This window comes from Liolophura sinensis, chromosome 2 (assembly GCF_032854445.1).
Source record: "Liolophura sinensis isolate JHLJ2023 chromosome 2, CUHK_Ljap_v2, whole genome shotgun sequence".
NCBI classification, from domain to species: domain Eukaryota; kingdom Metazoa; phylum Mollusca; class Polyplacophora; order Chitonida; family Chitonidae; genus Liolophura; species Liolophura sinensis.
This window is the reverse complement of record NC_088296.1, coordinates 7,443,595-7,466,996: the sequence shown is the minus strand read 5'-3', so window position 1 is coordinate 7,466,996 and position 23,402 is coordinate 7,443,595. Positions and strand designations below refer to the sequence as shown.

Genomic DNA, 23,402 nt, shown 5'->3' with positions numbered 1-23,402 from the left:
TTTGTTATAATCTGTCATCGAGCTGTCAGATTTGCTCAAAGTAACTGGAAGCAAAATGTCAGAACAATCTGATGATGCTGTTTTTTTCCTGCTGAACCTAGCACATTTCTTTTCTGGAATGATACTTTATACCATGGTGATCTAACATCATTTCATGTAGGACTTGAAACTTTGCACTGTCAAACATATACGTTTAAGTATCGTTTACAGGTATACATTAACTGATGATGGAGAAATGTGTGTAGGCTATTACAACTGTCATTTTCGTTTAGAGGGCACTACAGCAACTAATACGCTTACCACCATGCTATGCGAGACTTAAACAAGCCCTTCACCAAATCCTCCAGCAAACAACAACAACTGGCACCCGGACGATCACTGCTATCATTAACTATTGTACTCAACACTTTCTAAAAAAAAAATAGAGCATCGATATATGACAGCTTATCTCAAATCATGTTAGTGGTGACCCACTCACTACACCCCTCCCCATCAAGACCACACCCCTTCATGGTAAAACCACACCCCTTCATGGTAAAACCACACCCCTTCATGATAAACGGGGATAAATATTTCCAGAAACAAGAACAGTGGCAGTCAATTAAATACATTCACAATAGCGCCACCTGGTGGACTGCAGCCGGTAACATTTTTGTGATGCCAAGCCAATCTCTCAGGGCTCCTACTTCCTTATACATCAGTACACCCTCTTCAAGAACCCTCAAAATCTCCTGCACGTACCAAAACCCCTTTTTGTTGATTGTTTTTAACTACTGAGCTAAATATCTTGTGCGAAATTTTCTTTAAAACACCAAGCCGTATAAAGTATACAGCACTGCTCATTAATCCTGAATTTCATCAGAATACTGGTTATTAATTCGCCTAACAGCTGGTTTCCTGGACATAAACTGTTAAAACATCATTCATAACCCATGAATTTCATCAAAATACTGGTTATCAGCACACCTTCCAGCTTGTCTGCCTCTACTGTTCAACGCAAAGCATGAATGGATCCAACACATCTAATGTCCCACTGCCCTTTCTCATGACAACGTTACTTTTCATTTCATACCCAATGAAAGTAATAGTGACGTCAAAAATTGAACATTTGTAACCATTGTGTGGACATCCGGTTGAAATATTTGCAACAATACTGCTTATGATTGGTTAATTGTCTGTTCTTGATTGACAGTTTGGAATGATCCACTGTACTAAAAAGCCAACAGCAGCACTCCAAACTAGATCACCAACATGTGTTTCATCAGCTAAACTCATTTCATTAGCAACCTCATCAAATTCCCAATCCATCGGTAATGTATTTTTTTTATATCCTTATCCACACGATATCAATGTTTTCGATGGCATGGCATTTACTCCTGATGGCATTTGACACTGACGAGCAAATCCATACTCTATCCACAACAAAATGCCACCACAAGCTACCTGTGCGCATACACATCTATCTTGCCAGTGAGTCAGTGACATCTGCTTACAAAAACCTGTTTTACACTTGCAACAACCTGATGCGTCTTCAACAACATCAGAGTGAATTTACAGTAAATGACCTAAAATTTCACAAATGTCCTAAAATTTGCACATCTTGCCTGATTCTGAGAGATCTATTGATCGTAGTAAGGTATTTTGAGGTTTGTTTGGAAGGTAGAAATATTTTCTATTTGAATGAGCGATCTATTGATCGTAGTAAGGTGTTTTGAAGTTTGTTTGAAAGGTAGAAGGATTTTCTATTAGAATGAGCGATCTATTGATGGTAGTAAGGTGTTTTGAGGTTTGATTGGAAGGTAGAAGGATTTTCTATTAGAAGGAGAGATCTATTGATCCTAGTAAGGTGTTTTGAGGTTTGTTTGGAAGGTAGAAGGATTTTCTATTGGAATGAGAGATCTATTGATTGTAGTAAGGTGTTTTGAGGTTTGTTTAGAAGGCCTGCTATTGGAAAAAGGTAAGTTTCAGCGCCAACACTAATATTTTAGGACATTTTATATTTGCTTCCAAAATCTGCACTGTTTTGGGCAAAATTTTAGGCCATTTACCATACGTGTAACATTTCAGATTATCTTCACACTTCACTCCTTGAAAATTACTGACATGTGTAAAAATCCTGTAGCATCTGTCAGCTTCAGCAGCCCCATCTACATGTTGGACAGCAACACCAAATTACTTGTATGTGGGAACTTAGAAAGATCGCCTTTATATAAATGTGCTCTTCTGAACATCAACAAATCTGTCATCTCCACAATTCAAGAATTTATCATACACAATGCATGTACGAAAGATGAGGCTTGGACATTCTTGTACAAATGTGCCACGAAAACTATCCCTCGTTCTCTAAATAGTCTTAACAAAGTTATCCTTGTGTTCTTTTGAACACCAACGATTCTGACAATGTAACAATTCAAGAGTGATCACTGCCGATGCTTGTACCAAAGACAATGCTTGGGACATTCTTGAATGTCAAAGGAGAACAACCAATAGTTCAATAAATACTCTCAACAGGTCATGTCTATGTTCTTCTGAATACCAACAATTCAATAACAACGAACAGCATTAACAACCTTGAAGAGACTCCTTGAAATCATCTTCATGTGTCCATGGCAACAATCCTTGGGTAAAATCATTCCAGTTTCTAAGGTGGCATCTGGGTCACCTTTTGGGGGAAAACTTTGGATTTTTCGGTCCTTCTGTGAAGGACCGGAGTTCATAGTTTGCGACTCGTGGATCAAACTCAAATTTATCCCGTGCAAAGATGAGACGAATGTCCGTGTGCAAATGGATCTTCCCACTCTTACTGCTGATAAACCTGAAACAGACAAGACATAGAAATGAGTACCTTATGTGTCTTTCAATTTCTTCAAAAACGTTCATTTTAGATGCAAAACAAGCCTTCCGGAAGCTTTACAAAATCAAAGCAATAGATGCCCCCTACTTGTCTGATCCGTCAGAATAATGGCTACATGTACACATACTGTAAACCTTCAAGCTTTTCAACCACTAAAGCACTTTTTTTAAGTTGAAGTTATGCTTCCAATTATTACGAAAATGATGCTAAAATGATTTGTTTGTGTCGCTAAAGATGCAAGCTTCATAAAACTATGCAAATTATTTCTGTACGCCCCATAGTTCTCTCAGAATGTTTCAAAATATTGGGTGCAGAGGCAGTAAAAAAGGTTGAAAAATTAGGCTATGTCAAAGTTCATCATACCCAAGTCGTTACAACAAGTAAACCCATTCGAGGGCCACAGAGTGATCCTTTGACACCAAATGCAGTAAGCAACATCACAAAAACGTTGAAGGGAACTAAACCCAATGATGATTGGCCAACAGCAAGGATTATGCAATCCATCTTTATGGTGTGCGACATGATTTCTTGATTTCCATCCAGATAATTTACAAAAATAGTCATAATTTTGCTGAAAACGTAAGAAATGGCCCAAAACCCCAATCCGTGTATTATTGTGGTGAAGCCACATACCAAGTTTCAACTCAATACAAATGGCCTAAAACCCCAATCTGTGTTTTGTTGTGGTGAAGCCACATAACAAGTTTAAACCCAATACAAATGACCCAAAACCCTGATCGGTGATTTGTTATTGTGAAGCCACATACCAAGTTTCAACTCAATACAAATGGCCTAAAACCCCAATCTATGTTTTGTTGTGGTGAAGCCACATGCCAAGTTTCAACTAAATACAAATGGCCCAAAACCCTAATCGGTGATTTGTTATCGTGAAGCCACATACCAAGTTTCAACTCAATACAAATGGCCCAAAACCCCAATCTGTGTTTTGTTATGGTGAAGCCACATACCAAATCAATAATTGAGTGGAAATTTGGTATGTGGCTTCACGATAACAAATCACCGATTAGGGTTTTGGGCCATTTGAATTGAGTTGAAACTTGGTATGTGGCTTAACTTTCTCAACTTTTTCACAATATTATGAAGCTTCCATCTTTAGTGACACAAACGAATCATTTTAGCATCATTTTAACAATAATTGAATGCTTAAATTCCACTAGTGGTTGAAAAGGTTGACGGTTTACAATAAACACCATATTTCTTGTAACATCACTTCAATAAATGAAGGACTCGGGGAAAGGATCTAACAACTGACAAATGATCCACCTTTAAAATTAATTTTGTGATATTTGCGGCAAAAGAAAATCAAACTAATAGTATGCATGTGTATATCTGGAACATTTTTTATTTATCTGATTGGTGCTTTATGCCATAATTATGTCAATAATGGCGACGGCGGGCCAGCATTATGATGGGAGGAGATCAGCCAGAGCCCTAGGAAAATCGCGGACCATCTGCAGGTTGCTGGCAGTCCCTGGAACATTACATACGTGTACTGATTTTACCTTAAATGGATGAGGTAACGTAGAAATGAGGGCTGACTCTCGTCATCGGTGTCATCACTGCTGGAGTCCTTGTTGACCGGAGTGTACAGGGTTCGTTGACGGAGGAACGTTTGGCAATTTGGAGGCATGTCAGAGAGATCGTACCTCACCACAAACATTTTCACCACGGTCTTGTTAGGGTTGAAAAGTGTCTAAAAAAGAAAAATGATTTATCATGTTTTACACACAGGAAAAAACAAAAACAAATTCAACGTTTTAGGCTCACTGCATATGACAATGATTGGACCTGCTTACTCTTTAACAAAACTGCTATGCGGACACACACAGGGACTTGAAAGGCGTCACATCCTCTCAAACATCTACTGCACATGTTGGCCATGTCTATACTTTGTTACTTGCTTTGACAGCAGCCTGAACAACTAAGATCTGGACAGGAAGAAAACAAGAACCCCCTTAAACCCCCTGAGGACAAGTACTTACCACCTGCACTGTTCCAGCTTTAGGCACGTGGTAACCTTTCCTTCTGCCACAATCCAAATTTATATGACCCTGTAACAACAAGCAGTGGGGGAAATATTGATGATCAACTTGAAAATATAGATGATCAGAGCAGTTGTAATAGTTTCTGTCCTGGTAAATGTAAACAGCTGTTAAATAACAACTCCTCTATCCTGAGCCAGGGCCTCCGTGGTTCTATTGGTCAGCGCGCTAGCGCAGCGTAATGACCCATGAGCCTCTCACCAATGCAGTCACTGTGAGTTCTTTCAGCTCATGCTGGCTTCCTCTCCCGTCGTGCGTGAGAAGGCCTGCCAGCAACCTGTGGATGGTTGTGGGTTTTCTTCCACCATAATGCTGGTCGTCGTCATATAAGTGAAATATTCTTGAGTGCGGCGTAAAACACCAATCAAATAAATAAATAAATGAACTGTCCTGAGCCAGATTTTGCTTATTAATGTCACAGATTTATTTATACATTTATCTGATTGGACTTTTACAACGTACCCAAGAATATCTCACTTATACGACGGCAGCCAACATTATGGTGAGAGGAAACTTGATATTTTTTAAAACTTTAATATCTTGTTTAACAACACTACAAACAAAACAATGTAAAAAACACCGTAATAAAGTGTTGTAAAGCTCTCCACCTGTCTGACTCACCAGGTAAGGGGATGGAGCGTTGTCATCAGAGACACTGAAGAAGTAAGCGGTAACTGGAAGTGTGATGTGTTTGGGACAGAAGGCCCCACTGGCTCCAATCTCAGCACTGAACCCTTCCACAACACCAATGGGCTCTATACGCCCGTTCAACACAGACTCCTGCAAACAAATTCAATCTCAGATTTTAGTTGAATATGCATCAATTTATAGAAATCAAAGACCAAACTACACATAGGCTCCATAAACATAAATTAACAAAAGTATTGTTTTCCCTTTTAAAAATTTGCCCCTGAAAAGTACATTAAAGGCCATACAGGTTTACTTTTGGAGTTGAAACTTGAATTTTTCTTGTGGGACATCATCCTACATGTACATTCCCGACGAAAATCAAAACAATTTTCGGAGATAAATAAAATTCCCAGAATCAGATAAAATGAGTAACTTGCTGAATGTAATTTCTGCCAAAGGAACTTGCAGAAAATCTTCAACCTTTTCAACATTTAAAGAGCTTTTTCACAGTGGAATTTATGCTTGCAAATATTATTTAAATGACACTAAAAATTATTCCTGTGTGTCACTAAAGCTGCAGGCTTCATAAAACTGTGCAAATTATTTCTCCACACCCTAGATCCTATCACTGAGTACATGAGTAATTACCACATACAAGGAATTTAATGACACTTTGGACAAGACGGCAACCTCTTCCTCAGATCATCTATATACTTGATATATATGTATGATTTTTCAATGATTTTTAAAGCCTTGAAAACTTTTAAAACAAAATACAAGTATTTTCAAGGCCCACTAGGAAACCTATGCACAACATTGGAAAGTCTTGTCCCCAAGGTCAAAGACTGGCCAACGGGGAATCCATTCACCAATCACTTCTCCACTTCCTCTATTCAAATGTCAACTGACCTCAAAATTTCCTAATAAGGAGTTGGTGGAGGCGGGAGCACTGGTACTCAGTGTTTGGTTGGTCCTGACACTGGAGTCATTATCCTCTGAACTGTCAATCTTCAGACTTAACTTGGAGCAGGATATTGCACTGAAGTACAGAAAAGTTCATTAAATGGTTGTTCCTATGTATCTGTGTTTGCTTACCCTTTTTTATAATTTACACGTATTTATTTGATTGGTGTTTTATGCAGTATTCAAAAATATTTCAAGTGCATGATGGCGACCAGCATCATAGTTGAAGGAAACTGGTGAGAGCTTTCTGCCATGATCCCTTACAAGACAACAGAGTAAAATCCCACGTCATTTGACTGATATGTTTTAATTACACTTATTTATTTATTTGTCTGATTGGTGTTTTACGCCGTACTCAAGAATATTTCACTTATACGACGGCGGCCAGCATTATGGTGGGAGGAAACGGGGGGGGGGGGAGGGGAGGGGAGAGCCAGGGGGAAACCCATGACCATCCGCAGGCTGCTGGGTGACCTTCCCACTTACTGCCGGAGAGGAAGGCAGCATGAGCTAAACTTGAACTCACAGCCACATCATTATTTACACCTGTAAATCTGTGTAAGAACACCAGTGTCAAGGTAAGCACATAGAAGCACGTAGCTTGTCCCACACAGCAGCAGGATTAAATTCGTCAAATGGCAGCCCTGACATGCCTGATGTAATCACATGGAATTGCACTTGATGATTTTCCAGTTTTATTTTTATACTCTCCTCTGATATTAATAAAGTAAAACAACTGTGACCTTTCTGACACACAAACTACTTCAGCATGCTATGAAATATAGCAGATTTGTCCTGTGAAATATATATATATATATATGCGTTTCTTTCCTGTACAGGTATATTAAGTACAGATGGCTCACTTTTTAATTGCCCTTGTGCTTGTGAGTGAACTGTCATAATCAAACTTTCCAGAGGACTTCTTCTTAGTTGGAGCCTGAAGAATGACAAGAAAACATTTACAAGTTAATACACAACAAAACAGCAGATACGAGTTGGTCTGCCGGGGAGGGAGTGTTACCATCACGTACATGTAGACCATCATTCCTCAACCTCTTCACATGTGGAACAGCAATTTTCTGCACAATTTATACACATTTTTAATTTCAGGGCTTCACAAAAAGTATAATTTTATCTGTCTACACCCAACACTGTCTTCAGAACGTGCTTGAAAACAAGGTCGAAGAATTACATAGTACTGTTTCAGTCATACAGAATCTTCAAACAGACAAGTATATACATTGTAAACTGTGCAAAACTGCATATCTAAAGATTAAGTATGTGTATATTTGGGAGGAACAAGGGAGATAACTGGAAAAATAAAGATTTGAGCTGCTGTGTTGATGCACCACTATGATTACCTCCCTTGTAACTGATATTTGGCTTATAGATGTGGTTCTTCATGACATTAAGGGACTGCATCCAGCCTTGGTTTTCTGAGTGTATATGAACGTGTACATATATATATTGAAATCTACCTGCAATTAACCTGACATCACCACAGTCAGGTAATCTTAATCTATACATTCCTATACTGTACGCACACAGACAATCAAACATGGCTTTGGGTATTGATACTGAAACTATTTCGCTGCTAACAAACTTTCACATGTAGGTATTGTAGAGCAAACTTGCAAGGACAAGAAGAAAACAAAATTAACTACAAGATGCATATGGGCATAAGCAACGTTCATAATGCATGCCGGCACCACAAATGTTCATACTAGGAACGGGACTGCGTCATTGCGTCATTCGATAACATCTTAATTTTCTCTCTGTACAACCATGTATTCTTGTGCCATTCATTAAAAAAGTAACAGGACTTCTAACCATTCTTTAATTTTTGTGTAAAATTTTCATTTTCTCATTTTTTTCACATAAGGTATGTTCCTTAGTTTGGTGTATAATACATATGTTACTGGATACATAGGTGCTGTTGGTGACAAAAATAACACACAAAAAAAGAACACATCTGCCCATATTGTTTCAGTACCGGTAACCTATCAGTGTTGGCCATGTGTGTTTAGACTTACTGGACTAGACCTGGAGGGTAAGCCTGTGGATGTGCTGAACACCATACTGACACTCTTCCCTAGGGACTCCCGGAAAGCTGAGATCTGTCGCTGACTAGGAATGGATGTGTCCGCACCGTTCTACCAGAGGAATATCAGAGAGAGTTTGTAGCACCGATGACATACATATACAGCGAACCAAAAAAAGGACTTGGTCCTACCAATTTCTAGTAACTACCACGACAATGTTATTTCATATACATGTACGTATATTGTGAGTGTACATCTTGCTACAATTAGTTTGACATCTTTATGGAGATAAGCACCAGGCCCCGGGATCACGAAGCAATCTTAAACTCAAGTCAAAATTTAAAATCACTTTAAAATTGTTATTTCTTACGTAACAAGGGCAAACTATTGCTTGGCAACCTAAATTCTGAGTTGGTTACTACACAACAAATTTCAGCCAAAAAAACAGGAATGAAGATACCAAATTTAACGATTGAAATTTTGATTTAAGTCTAAGATGACTTAGTGATCCTTGTTCGAGACGTCAGAAAGTAACGGGCAACTTTTGGGCTCTCATTCAAACGTTCATCCAGCTGTGAACGGGAAAGCTGAACATCATCATCTTTGGCTGGGCTCTCGCACAAATATTTGACGAGCAATTCTGACATATAACCAACTACATACAACCAAGGAGAAACCCTGCGAAAACCACAACCATGCAGTAGGTTGCTGGCAGACCTTCCCATGGAGAGGAAGCCAGAATAAGCTGGACTTGAACTCATGGAAATGACACTGGTAAGAGGCTCCCGAGTCTGTGTACCGCGTTAGCAGCCTAACTACATTAGTCACGAATCCCCTATCCAAAACAAACACCTATTCACTTTCAAGTATGAATTTTGTAAATACATGCAAAAACTAAATTCCCTTTAAGAATTAATCTAATACATGAACACAAATGAACCACAATAAATGTTCTGAAAGTATTGGAATCTTTTGGATGAACAACTCATTCAGTTTCAACTCTCAATCTTGGCCTTAGTAATCATCCTTAGCCTATTCATGTAAAGGGAACATTATACATGTAACTTTGTAAAGACGTATATATATATATATATATATATATATATATATATATATATATATATATATATATATATATATATGTATGTATTATATTCACTGCAAGTTTGTAAGACTTCATTTTTATGAACCACACGGATAAATCAAATTTCACCAAAAAACACACAGTGCTATCAAATGCGTCACTTGAAAAATTCCTAACTTTAGGTGACATACAGTACTTGGTTTATTTATTTTTTTTATTTATTTTACTTGATTGGTGTTTTACGGCGTATTCAAGAATATTTCACTTATACGACTGCGGCAAGCATTATGGTGGGTGGAAACCAGGCAGACCCCGGGGGAAACCCACGACCATCCGCAAGTTGCTGACGGACTATCCCACGCATGGCTGGAGAGGAAGCCAGCATGACAGTACTTGATTGTTCCATTAGTACCATTACATCTGACAAGGTGAACATTCATGCAGTGCCTAATTCTTTTAATTCCTACCACACCTGGTCTGCTCTTCTTAACCAATATACATGTAACTGTCGCAGGAATATTTAAATGCATGTTCATATCTGGAAAGAAGGTCTTAATTTCCCTGCTATAAACCATTTATCAAACTCCCGAAAACGAAACCTGGAGGCACACTGCATGCTTGCCTTTACAGGAGCTGAAGATATTAACGCCACCTGACGTCAGAGGGAGGAAACCGGTCAGACTGCCTGTGCTCACATGCAGTCACTCGCACAACAATGTCAAAAACGGAATCGATCCGAACTGGAAGTAGGTCAAATTATTTGTGAGGCCAAAGGAGCTTACTACAGGTATGTTTGTTTCTATACGCCACTCAGCTTCCAAAAACTGCCTTCTTTAACCTAATCAACGCAGAGGGTCATGAAAATTTCCGAAAAAGGGAGATAATAGGTCGCCTTACAGAACTTTGGATATGTTCAAATTGGGTTCATGTAAAATTTTGAATATTTCTTTCAAAAAAAACCAACCTCAAACTGAATAAATGTAACCAGTTATTCATTTTTTTTTTCTTTTGTTCAATCGACGGACCAAATATCGGGTTGTCCAGACAACTTCTATGAACTTTTGCTTAACTTTGCCAAAAAAACTCGGTGTGAAATCTAATTCGGCACTACTAATGTCTGTCCAAAAAATTTGAAGAATTGAAGTACATGTATGTGAGTACTACAGTACTGAAGCACCTAAGGTTTGGCATTTTTCAGCTGACACATTTTCCTTCAACCTGATCGATCCATTCACCTGAAAGAGCAACTCTTTCTTATGAAGTTAGATTAATTAATTGTGAGAGAAACTTAAGTGTTGGCATCAAAAGTATCATTTCAAGACGTTTTAATACTTCAGAAAGTACATTTTTACATGCCAAACTTTAGGCGAAATACACCATATAAAATATCATATACACAAGCATCAGGCAGATGTACAAATACATGCACAATCACTACGCAGTACTAACCTCATACTGACTCTTCAACATTGTCTTTTGTAGCGAGGTAGTTCTTTCCCCCTTGGAGGAAATGCCAGGTGCATTGTGGGAGCATGGCACACCAAAGGGACTCGGGAGACGTTTGACTGGGGCACCGTTAGAGATCACAGATTTGGAATTCACACCATTTGAGATGTGCCGCACAACGTCCTCTTGACAAAAGTCAAACACCGAATCAACATCTCCTAAACCAGCAGGGGCACTTTGGATTTTTGCAAAATGCTTCTCTGAGTGAGAATTCTGACCTTGTACGGAGAGTTCATCACAGTTATGGCCATTCCCCAAAGATGGAGAGTTACAAACAGGTTTGTCCTTGGGAGTTATCTCCCCATGAATGTCCTCCATGGATTGTCCAATAGGTGGAGACAGATGCGTTTGCAAATCCATCGAGCCAAGTTTTGTAATTAGATCACTGCAATCTTCTGGTTTAGTCTCCTGAACATGGCACTTTTCTTTGGGATGCAAAGTTGAAAAGCTCTGCTTAAAAAGATTTTTGCATAGTTCGTCCTGATCCTGTAATCCGTTTTTAACGGGTAGTTTTGGCGTTGTAGAGGGATAAGTATCATCTTTGGGGGATTTCTCTGACCCCTGGCTACCTTCAAACTCTTCATTTTTGTCCCCAATATAAAATTTGCATTTGGTCACAGGAATGTGCTTCATCTGCTCATCCCGCCACAAATTTCGCTCCGCGATCGTGGCTAGATATGCCTCCAGTTCCTCAGCAGCATTTCTCGGGGCCATATACGAAGATCTCTGACACTGGCTTGTCAATTTTACTGTGTTCCAATCACTAGGTTCCCCTGTGGCATCAGTTTCATCTGGATTGTCAAAATCAATGTATCGTTTTCGATAAAATGTCTGCCTAGTGCTTGAACTACTGGTAATGAGCACTTTTGGACTATCTTTCCTTTTAGCCTGAACCAATGGATTACGACCCTTAGTTCCGTACTTTGAAACAGGTGGCGCTTCAAACTCCAGCGGTTTCAGTTTCACTTTCGGCTTAGCTGATTGCACTTGTGTAGCACCATTAGCATTTGGATCAAACCCTGCTTTGTCGACTGTATCTGACACCAGAAGGCACTCCACTTGTCTAGAAATCGAGCTTGTCACATTTGGAAATGACGGTAACTCCGAGTCACATCTTCTGTTGTTATTGGTTAAATCTTGTGGATGACTCTTGGGGTCTGATCTGTTCTTTGGCACCGTCTGTGACGTTTGCTTGGCATTTGTGGGCTTTCTCTTCGGTGGAGCTGAATCGCCATAGTGACACAGGATGTTGGGTATTTGTGGAACTCTAGGTAGTGATTCCACCGAGACTTTGATGGTCACCTGATTAATGTCAGCCTGCGGGAAACTATGAACATCAGTCTTCAACTGATTAAAAACTTCTGAACCACTCTCTCCGGGCACAAATAATCTGAGGTTAAACGAGGAAAAAAAAAACACATAAATCAGGGACAAAATTTATCAAATGTCTTAAGGCTTAAAGAAAACAACTCAAACACAGCTAGGATTAAAATGCTTTGCCCTGGGAAGTTTAAAATTTGTGCAATGATTCTTTACTGCATCACGGTGTTATAACCAAAATTTGACTTCTTTCCAATTCTGAGTTTGGCTTTTTAAGCTCTTGGAATTTACAAAAACCTGAGTCTCCAGTTGCTTCATAAACACAAGCCTACAACTTAATCTGTTAAGGTTGTTTCATTGTGTTAAGTCAATGATCAAGCAGCAAAAAATTCTTAATCAAAATTATAGAAATAAACAATGAATGGGGATTTAATCTGGTCTAAATGTTAACAGTGTTAATATCTAGGTTTAGTCAATAACTGTTACAGGTCAGCATAAAAAATTATCCGTTATGCACAATGGTTTACTGCAAATACATTTACTAGAAGTTGCAAAAATGTCTATCTGACTTGAGCGGACATTTGAGAAGTTTTCTAATACCGCTATCAAAAAAAATGATACCTAAATGCTAGGATGTTGACTTATTTTCTTGTTTATCATTCACACACTCTTTTTTTTATCCCTCAGAACTCTTTGGTACTGCCATTGCAGAAGTGCTTTTTTTTTTTTTTTTTTTTTTTTTTTCATTCCGCCTTCATTCTGTACCTTGCCTCAAAGGAGACAGGGGCACAAGATTTTCGCTCAATGTACAGCTAGCAGTAACATACGAGGGAAAAAGGCGCTGCTCTTATTAGGAGATACTGTATAGCGCGAAAAAATATCCTTCTTCGGGGATGAAGAAACATCATATCTTGTAACTTTCGTGGCTGCACTACCAAAAATCAGAGGTACCAGTACTGTAAATCTTCAACCTTTTCAACCAACAAAGCTCTTTTTCCGATGGAGTTAATACATACAATTATTATGAACACGAGACTAAAAATAAAAGATACAAGCTTCATAAAACTGTGCAAGTTATTTCTCTACACCCCGTAGTTATCTCAGAATGTTTCAAAATATTGGCTGCAGAAGCTGTTGAAATCGCTGAAGACCTGTTTGCAGGTACATGTGTCCCTACATGTAGATCGAAGAGTGTAGGCCTACTGTTCTCCTGAACTGGAAAACAGCTCAGCTACCATTTGTATTTACCTGTAGGCGACAGGATTAGATAGTTGTCCCTTGGTGGAACTAAGCCAGGCACTGAGCTGAGAGAAGTGAAGGTATGAGCGTACAGCCTGTAGTAAGATTTGAGGGGTGACAGAACGCTCCGTCTTGTCACCATGTCTAAAAAAAAACAAGAATAACAACAACACTAAGTACAGATCTGCAATGTTTTTGTTTTTTTTTATAAATTGATGGGAAAGAAAATAATTTTGTCTGTTTGAGCTGTACTTGTATGGAAAGCTTTAGTAAACATAAAATAAAGGTAACTTTTATCGGACATGTATTAATCTAGTACAATCTCTTGTTCATGCAAATGTTCTTCAGTGCCAATTTGTAGCACATAAGCTTACTGTTCTGTGTTCAAGTTTGGCACTTTGACTTTTATTTATCTCCACACTTGAGAATGTTTCATTTATATATATATATATATATATAAATATGTATGTATACTGGCTGTTTTACGTCACACTTAACGATTTTTCAATCATATGACGACGTGAGGTCATTAGGTGTGTGTACATATTCTGTGTCTTCTTGTCTCAGGGCGAGTCCATGCAGCTGCCACTGAAGTATCATGCAGAAGACACCAGACATAACACCCCACCCAGCCATATGACACCGACACCGGGCCAACCAGTGCTGTTTCACTGCTCTCATCTCTCTGTGCTAGGTGCACAGCGAGGCAGCAGTAAGTACTTTTTTCAAAATCTTTGGTATGACGTGACCCGGGTTTGATACCGCGTCCCCTGACTTTGTGACGGCCGTTCTAACCATTAGGCCATCAAAGCAGTCTTTTCACTTATACGATCATATCATGATAGCCACCAGCTTTACATGCATGCACATCCCTTTCCACCATAATTGATATAACGGCGTTGGAAATAGTACGTCATTCTCCCCCAGCCTCCACCCTCCCCTCCAACCCAAAAAACAGTATAAAATAAAAACAATAATAAAATAAATCGAATGTTAAATTGAACCAATTTGATGGTGACCAATAAATGAAGGCCGATACACACACGTGCACTGCGGAATCTTAAGCACATAAAACTACACTGTTTCCAGGGCCTGTGCAGATCCTGGACCCTAGCCCTTGGTACTGAGACAGTCAACCAATGGCCATACCACTTTCAAATTGCTTCCGATGCACCTGTCTAACACCAGAAACAGCAGACTCAAAAGTGCTTTTATTAATTCTGTGGTTTGTTTTATAAATTTTGACATCCCCTTAATGGAGATATTCGTTACCTACCTTTTTGGCACCACATGGATACTCCATCGCTCCAACAAGATTCTGTTCTCCTCAGAAGAGATTGCCGAAGCTCCGCCCTCTACAGGTATAGACTCCGCCTCCAGCCATCCGTGTGAACAGTTGGGGTATAGCGCTACTTCGACACACATCGGGATTCCGTTCCTCCACAGTAATTCCATCTGTCTGCGTACAAGATTTGCCTTGCGACACTGCACCAAAAGCAATGGAATAGTTTGTTTTCATTTTATAAATGTAGTTTATTATTATTTTTAGTTTTCATTACACACAAGAAAAAACATGTCTCCTTCGACCTACCCTATTTATTCCAATATGGCCCCACCAAAGAATTTGCCTTTTTTCTATGTCACATTGATCATTCATTCATTCGTGCTATTTCTTTTGAATCCCCTATCTTTTTCATTACACACAAGAAAAAATGTCCCCTTCAACATTCCCTATTTATTCCAATGTGGCCCCAACAAAGAATTTTTTAAAGATAGCCTTGTATGTATGTCACATTATTGTCCACGCACTGTCAATCCCTCACCTCTTTAACTAGTGGGCAACAGCTGTGAGTGCTCTCTGCCTGTGCTGAGGGACAGTGTGGCCCCTCCACTCTGCCCTTAGCTGTGGCCCCGTGGGGTGTCCTGGCCTCCAGCACCAAGAACCCCACCCCCTGAAATAGCTGCTCCGGCAGCCAGTCCTCTCCGTCCATGTCCCGACTGCATGCTGCAACATCAACGACAGGATATTAGTTGAGATTTCAGGTTCCAGCTGATAATACAACTGTTAGAACGAAAAGCGTTGTTACTCATTTAAGCACAGCAAGTAATTATCAACCACTGTATATAGGAATCAGTGAATACTGTTAATCACCCTATTTTCCTGAAGGTTTTGATTTTCAACAAATATTTGGGCCTCTGTACGAACTCTAGTCACAATGGATATTAGTTGCATGATGAAAAATCAGGCAAAGTTACAGGTACAGTGCATGTCATTTATTTGAGAATAAAACTTGCACTCTGTGTTTTATTATTTTCACACATATCTGAATAAATATCTCTGACAAAAACATTACCTTGACAGAATTTATATACATGTACATAGAAAAATAGATACACAACAAATTACTAGGAGCTGCATGACAAAAATATAAACCTGCTAAGCTTGCAAAATAATAATTATAATGATGAGTTATCTCCCCTGCATTACCATTTAACAAGCACTATGCACTATAGTGGTATTACTTCAGGAAGTCGATCACTTACACCTGTGATCACACCTTGCAAATTGCAGTTATCTGTACAAACATGTATGCTGGTTATCTAGCCTTAAGGAGACAGGTTCCACACAATCACTTTTACCTGGCAAACTGGTGGTGACTTCATACATAAGCGGGTTAATAATGATCAGCTTTGCCATGTGTGCTGGACACACCCTTGTAATGTAGTATGTTTACACACACTATAGCCTGCAGCCACACCCAGTGCAATACATGCAAACATGGCTTAACTGTCACAAGTAGTATGTACATGTATAATGCCTGTTAGCCTCCAAGCTTCTGGTATAAAGTAATTGTACAACATGTGATGTGTATCTACTGGTCCATCTGTGATGTGTATCTACTGTACCATCTGTGACACGTCTATCTACTGGTTCATCTGCGACGTGTATCTAGTGGTCCATCTGCGACGTGTATATCTACTGGTCCATCTGTGACGTGTATCTACTGGTCCATCTATGACGTGTATATCTACTGGCCCATCTGTGACGTGTATATCTACTGGCCCATCTGTGACGTGTATCTACTGGTCCATGTGCGACATATATATACTGGTCCATCTGTGACGTGTATATCTACTGGTCTATCTGCAACGTGTATCTACTGGTCCATCTGTGATGTGTATCTACTGTACCATCTGTGACGTGTATCTACTGGTCCATCTATGACGTGTATATCTACTTGCCCATCTGTGACGTGTATATCTACTGGCCCATCTGTGACGTGTATCTACTGGTCCATGTGCGACATATATCTACTGGTCCATCTGTGACATGTATATCTACTGGTCTATCTGTGACGTGTATCTACTGGTCCATCTGTGACGTGTATCTACTGGTCCATCTGTGACGTGTATCTACTGGTCCATCTATGACGTGTATATCTACTGGTCCATCTGCGATGTGTATATCTACTGGTCCATCTGCGATGTGTATATCTACTGGTGCATCTGTGAATTGTGTATCTACTGGTCCATACACATTGAATATATCTCGAATACTTTGTTTGTTTTGAAGGGTCTGAATACCATCATGCATAGGGCCTACAAGTGGATGGCTTTATCAAAGCAAATGAAATTAGCTGGTGAAAAACTCCTCATTTATTACAGATGACTTACTGCAGTTTTCTTCGGCATTTAGGAATTGGGATGGTATAGAGTGACAGAGGCATTACTTATGGATAACAACTCCTGGATTTATTGTGTTGGTGACGTTTTGATGTGGGTTCTTACATGTCACCAACACAATAAATCCAGGAGTTGTTATCCATAAGTAATGCCACTATCACTCTAGACTTACTGCAGTTGTTTTTATACAACTTTTAATTGAAAATTAAACTCACAGGTTATAAATTTGTTCTAATTTTTAGGACAGATATTCACAGTGTTGAAAAAAAGAAAAAAAAAGAAAAATAACATTTCACTCAGTTTTTTAGAGGAAAAGTAAAGATACGGATATGTTGTTCATTACAGACTAAGAGACAAAACAGGAAAACCTGTTACAATTAGTGTATACTTTTTAAAATGGAGCGATGTCCCAGATGTCTCTAATGTTTGAGGGTCAAATGACAACCTGGTGATGACCACAGACGAACAGAAGCTATAGCTGTAGGAGTCAGTGAGTGAGTGCTTGGGGTTTAACGTCGTGCTCAACAATTTTTCAGTCATATGACGATGAAGAATCCTTATGGTGTAAGTAATGTACCTCCTTGTTGCAGGACGGATTTCCACTGCTCTTTTATCTAGTGCTGCTTCACTGAGACGACTTAATGAAGGAAAGTAAGCCGCCCCAACCATTATATTGATATGGATCAACCTGTCGTTGCACTATCCCCTCCATGCTGAACACCAAGCGAGGAAGTTACAACTTCCTCTTTTAAAGTCTTAGGTGCGACTCAACCCAGGATTGATCCTGGATCTACCACTCCCGAAGCAAACGCCCTGACAACTGATAGCTGTGGGAGATGTTGTTGTCACGGTGCGTCTAAGTGTGGGTGGCTAGTCTGTCTTATAACCTGGTCATTCTAGCAGATGTATATCCCTAAAAGAATGTGTCATTTACAGGTACATGTACTTGCATTCTACTATCTAGCTTAAGAAATACATCCTTTCTGTTCAAAAAAAAAAAAAATTCTTCCTATAACCCATGTTGATTCTTGCCCATTTTCTGAAGGAATGTGAATGTGTGGTTGATGGAACAGCCGCTGGGAGTGTCTACTTAATACCCATTGAGGCAAACATGTAGGTCTACATTCAGTATCACTGATGCAGTGCTGTACAGAACAAACAGCAGCGTAGTTATATGGACAGGTGCCACCACTCATAAATTCACCAGGTACACTATACACATGTAGTCAATGGTACATCACACATTATCTGGAGATTTCCTGAGAAATGTACCAGTCTACAGAGAATGACTGCAAGCTTCAACAATGTCAGAAGCTGCTGATGTTTTCATGCTGTCAATAACCCTTCTCTCCATACACAAATTTAGGTGTGTACATTGTACATGTGCTTGCTCTAAAAATATGCTACTAATGACTACCATGCTTCACTTGAAATGTGTGGTCATTTAAACTGACCTTCAACCCTATCACTCATGTCATGTGTAATGAGTCTGACCCTATCACCCATGGCAACTGTTCCTGAGGAGTAGCCCAGTCTTGGACAGATCAATTCACCTCAATTTGAAAAGGGGGGTGATGGGCAGTCATGTAAGCTGCATGTAATGGAGGTCAGTTTTATCAGTGCTGGTCTATATTTACAGGTCATAGGTATGTGACCAGCTATTGACAGTAAATCTTCTAATAAAATACATGTGATGGACACTAGAAATACCAATCAATTTCCAAAATTAAATGTGGCTTACATGTAATGTTGCTCTAAAGACTATATTAATGTGAATAATGAATAATTCCTGATATGAAATATTTTCTATTTCACATTTATATGTGATATAACAACTTATTACATGACATAACAGCTTATTACCTGACACCACATGATCATTAGATGATAAAACAACTTACTACATGATATAACAAGTTATCACCTGATATCACATAATTATTATATGATAAAACAACTTACATGATATGACAACTTATTACCTGATATCACATAATTATTACATGATATCACATAATTATTACATGATAAAACAACTTACTACATGATATGACAACGTATTACATGATATAACGTTATTATTCTATATACTGTAACAACTTATTACATGTGACAACTTATTACACGACACAACAGATTATTACAAGATATGACAACTTATTACATGATGTAACAGTTTATTACATGACATACCAACTTAGCACATGATACAACTTATTATGTGATATACAATCTTGCTGCATAATACAACAAATTATCACAGGATAGAACAACTTATTGCACAATATAACAATAAATGTTGTTTTGTGAGTGTGACAGGTGTACAGATTGTACAATTAAAGAAGTGCTCAACAGTTAGGCTACATCTAGTATGCTACATGAAGAACATCTTGTCTGTAGCCTCTTTTGTAAGCCTAAATCATGTGCATGCATGTGACTTCAGAATAAATCATGTGCACGCATTTGACTTCAGAATAAATCATGTGCACGCATGTGACTTCAGAATAAATCATGTGCAAGCTCATGACTTCAGAATAAATCATGTGCACGCATGTGACTTGTGAATACACAAAATGTGCATGTACAAGCACACTATCATCATTATCTGAATGCAATATGCATTATCTGAATGCAATATGCATCATCTGAATGCAATATGCATTATCTGAATGCAATACATGTATGCATCATGTTCAACTTCAACATCAGCAGCTGACACTTCAAAGCAAAATTAAAGAGTACACACTAACTTAAATTTTGTTTAATGCATCAAAAGTATGTACATGTACTCTAGAAGTGGGTCATTTGAACATATTTATGTTGCTTAATTTACAATATTTGCACATAAGTACACCTAACTTAACATGTAGACGGTTAAAACTATATGTACCACTCAGAATGAATATACATGTATATATCATCACAAATGGATCCAGTCTATATTTATATTTTCTTGAGTGGTGTTTAACGCGGTGCTCAAGAACATTTCATTTGTACTACTATCTGTCGGCCAGCATTATGGAGGGAGAAAATCTGGCAGAGCCCAGACGAAACCCACGACCATCTGCAGGTTGCTGGCAGATTTTTCCATGTACAGCCTGAGTGGAAACCAGGATGAGCTGCACTAGCACAGCTATATTTATAAGGCCATGTAACTGTGTAGAGCTTAACATGCTCAAGGTACAACTTGATACCTTCATGTATAAATGTGCCTGTGTATGTGCTTGTACAAGAATCTTTACTGTATGCAGTGGGCCATACATGGGAAGGTCTGCCAGCAACCTGGGGCTGGATGGCCCTGGGATTCCCCTGGACTCTGTCTGCTTTCGTCACACCATAATGCTAGCCGCTGTTGTAGAAGTGAAATATTCTTGAGTACGGTGTAAAACTGTGTACACTGTATGCAGTGTACATGCTTGTAGAGCTGTGATAATTAGACAATCTACGGCAGGGTACTGCAGGTTGCAGCACTGACATGTAATCTCTCTCCATGTTACTCCCTTCTACTACATGTGGCTCAGGGCTATAGCTGCCTCCACCCCCTACCCCCTCACACAGGACTGGCTATGTAGGGCCAGAACAAGGCACCCTCTATGCATGCCTTAAACTTAACATTGTATCTGTGTGTGTGTGGAATGCATGCCCTACACTGAATCTAAATCTCTGTGGCAACATGTCATCCCTGGTTACTGATTTATGATACAATCTGGAATTTCAATACCAATCAAAAGTACATGTACTAAAACACATCACAATTCTTTTCACTGGGACTTAAATTAGTATGCTTTTAACTCATTACTGGTTAGGTCTACATGCATGTACATGCTTTTAACTCATTACTGGTTGGGTTTACATACCTGTACATGCTTTTAACTCATTACTGGTTGGGTTTACACATGTGTACATAATTTTAACCCATTACTGGTTGGGTTTACATACATGTACATGCTTTTAACTCATTACTGGTTGGGTCTACATACATGTACATGCTTTCAACTCATTACTGGTTTGGTCTACATACATGTACATGCTTTTAACTCATTACTGGTTGGGTTTACATATGTGTACATGCTTTTAACTCATTACTGGTTGGGTCTACATACATGTACATGCTTTTAACTCATTACTGGTTGGGTTTACATATGTGTACATGCTTTTAACTCATTACTGGTTGGGTCTACGTACATGTGTCCACTTGTTCATGTATGATGGCATATGTTTATCTACCTCGCCAAAAAACAACAAATTACATCTATATGCATGTACACATAGCTACATGTACATATACATAAATAACTTGAAAATAATTTTAAAATGTTAACAACAAGATATATGCAATTTATTTATTTATTACATTGGTGTCTTACGCTGTACTTAAGAACATTTCACCTATACGACAGTGGCCAGCATTATGGTGGGAGAAAACCAGGCAGAGCCCTGCGCAAACCCACGACCATCCGCAAGTTGCTGGCAAACAATGTAGTGTCATGTGATCAAATATGTGGGTAAAGCAATTTTAGGTCCAATCACAGTACACACACGTTAACCGTAATTCTTCAACCTTTTCGCATGTTTGCAGAGTGTTTATTTAAACACATTATGAAGGCAATTCTCTGTGCTGACTGATAAAATAATACTTTTTTTTTTGAACCCCTGATATTGGCCAATCCAATCAATGTTGTTTCTCTTTCATATGCAAAAATGTAGAGGAATTAGGATCCATGTATATATATATATATATATATATATATCCAAAGCAGAATTTTAAAATGTCAATAACAGGACACGAATATGATTACTGTATGTCATCTGATCAAATTTGTGGATACTGTAATTCTTCAAAATTTTCGCATGTTTGCAAAGTGTTTATTCAAACATATTCTGAAAGCATTAGTCTGTGTTGACTGATAAAATTATACTATTTGTGAAGCCCTGAAACTGGCCAATCAAATCGATTATTGCAATTTTGTCACCAGAAAGGTTGAGGAATTAGGGAGGACATTGTAACACCACCATTATGTGTATACTGTCTCCAGCAAAGAGTGTCTGCCAGTCAATTTGTATGCTTAATTTTGGGCGTAATACAAGCTACAATCCAATATGCACTTGTACGCATCCTGTTTAAAATGAATACTTATGGCTTATTTATGTATTTGGTTGGTGTTTTACACCGCACTCAAGAATATTTCACTTATAGGACAGCATCCAGCATTATGGTGGGAGGAAACCAGGCAGAACCCAGGGATAAATGAAGTGTTAACTTTTCACAATTTATATTAGGTGTCCATGCATACTGTATCAGCAGTAAAAAAAACCATATTTTAATTCCCATGAATCAAGCCTTTGCCACATGTAAGTGATGATATAGGTCATGTGTATCAAGTTCCTCAACAAGATACAAGCTGCAATTAAACCCTCCCAACCCCCTGATAAGTGAATAAACAAGTCTATCAGGGCTTGTAAACTACTTGTACAGCCATGTTGTTCAGTGTGGACTGGCCCATGTTATTGGTGCGGGGGTGTGAATCTAAAATGTCAATGTCAAATGATGAATACAAGACTTACAAGTAGAGGTAGAGCTGTACACTACCCCATATTACACAAGGACACACTTCTGAGCTGCACATAGGAAGATGTACGTGAACATGTAACCTATACACAGACACACATGTACACTGTACCCGTACATCAGCGTCTTGTTCCACTTCACCATACACACAAGTTCATATGTACTTACACAGGACTAACATGACACATGTAAGTGCTGATATAGGTCAGGAAATATACCATATGGCTGAAGTACTGTCAATGTGGCGTTAAGCCATAATCAATCAATCAATCAATCATTCATTCATTCAATAGTGCTCTCTGTAGATTTGTATCTGAATGGTGTCAGTGAACATTTGCTGTGACCACATAGACAAGATTCACTTCACACTACACTACTTGCATGTACCCAAATTTTGACCCAAAAAGTGCATTTTGGACATGGTAAAATGTTATCACCCAATAATTTA

The 23,402-nt window shown here is 38.8% G+C and overlaps 1 protein-coding gene across 1 annotated transcript in view; it reads right to left on the bottom strand.

The window, feature by feature from the left end:
- Positions 1-428: 428 nt before the first annotated feature.
- LOC135462858 (atos homolog protein A-like) overlaps positions 429-23,402 on the bottom strand; it is a 46,444-nt gene continuing 23,470 nt past the window's right edge. Inside the window, exons 2-12 of the mRNA XM_064740144.1 lie at positions 15,525-15,706; positions 14,978-15,186; positions 13,711-13,845; positions 11,086-12,532; positions 8,544-8,663; positions 7,374-7,447; positions 6,457-6,586; positions 5,539-5,697; positions 4,858-4,926; positions 4,378-4,568; positions 429-2,815 (exon numbers count right to left, since the gene is read on the bottom strand). Of these exons, the coding sequence (XP_064596214.1) occupies positions 2,659-2,815; positions 4,378-4,568; positions 4,858-4,926; positions 5,539-5,697; positions 6,457-6,586; positions 7,374-7,447; positions 8,544-8,663; positions 11,086-12,532; positions 13,711-13,845; positions 14,978-15,186; positions 15,525-15,706 (2,873 nt within the window). The 3' untranslated portion in view covers positions 429-2,658. The remainder of the gene's footprint in view (positions 2,816-4,377; positions 4,569-4,857; positions 4,927-5,538; positions 5,698-6,456; positions 6,587-7,373; positions 7,448-8,543; positions 8,664-11,085; positions 12,533-13,710; positions 13,846-14,977; positions 15,187-15,524; positions 15,707-23,402) is intronic.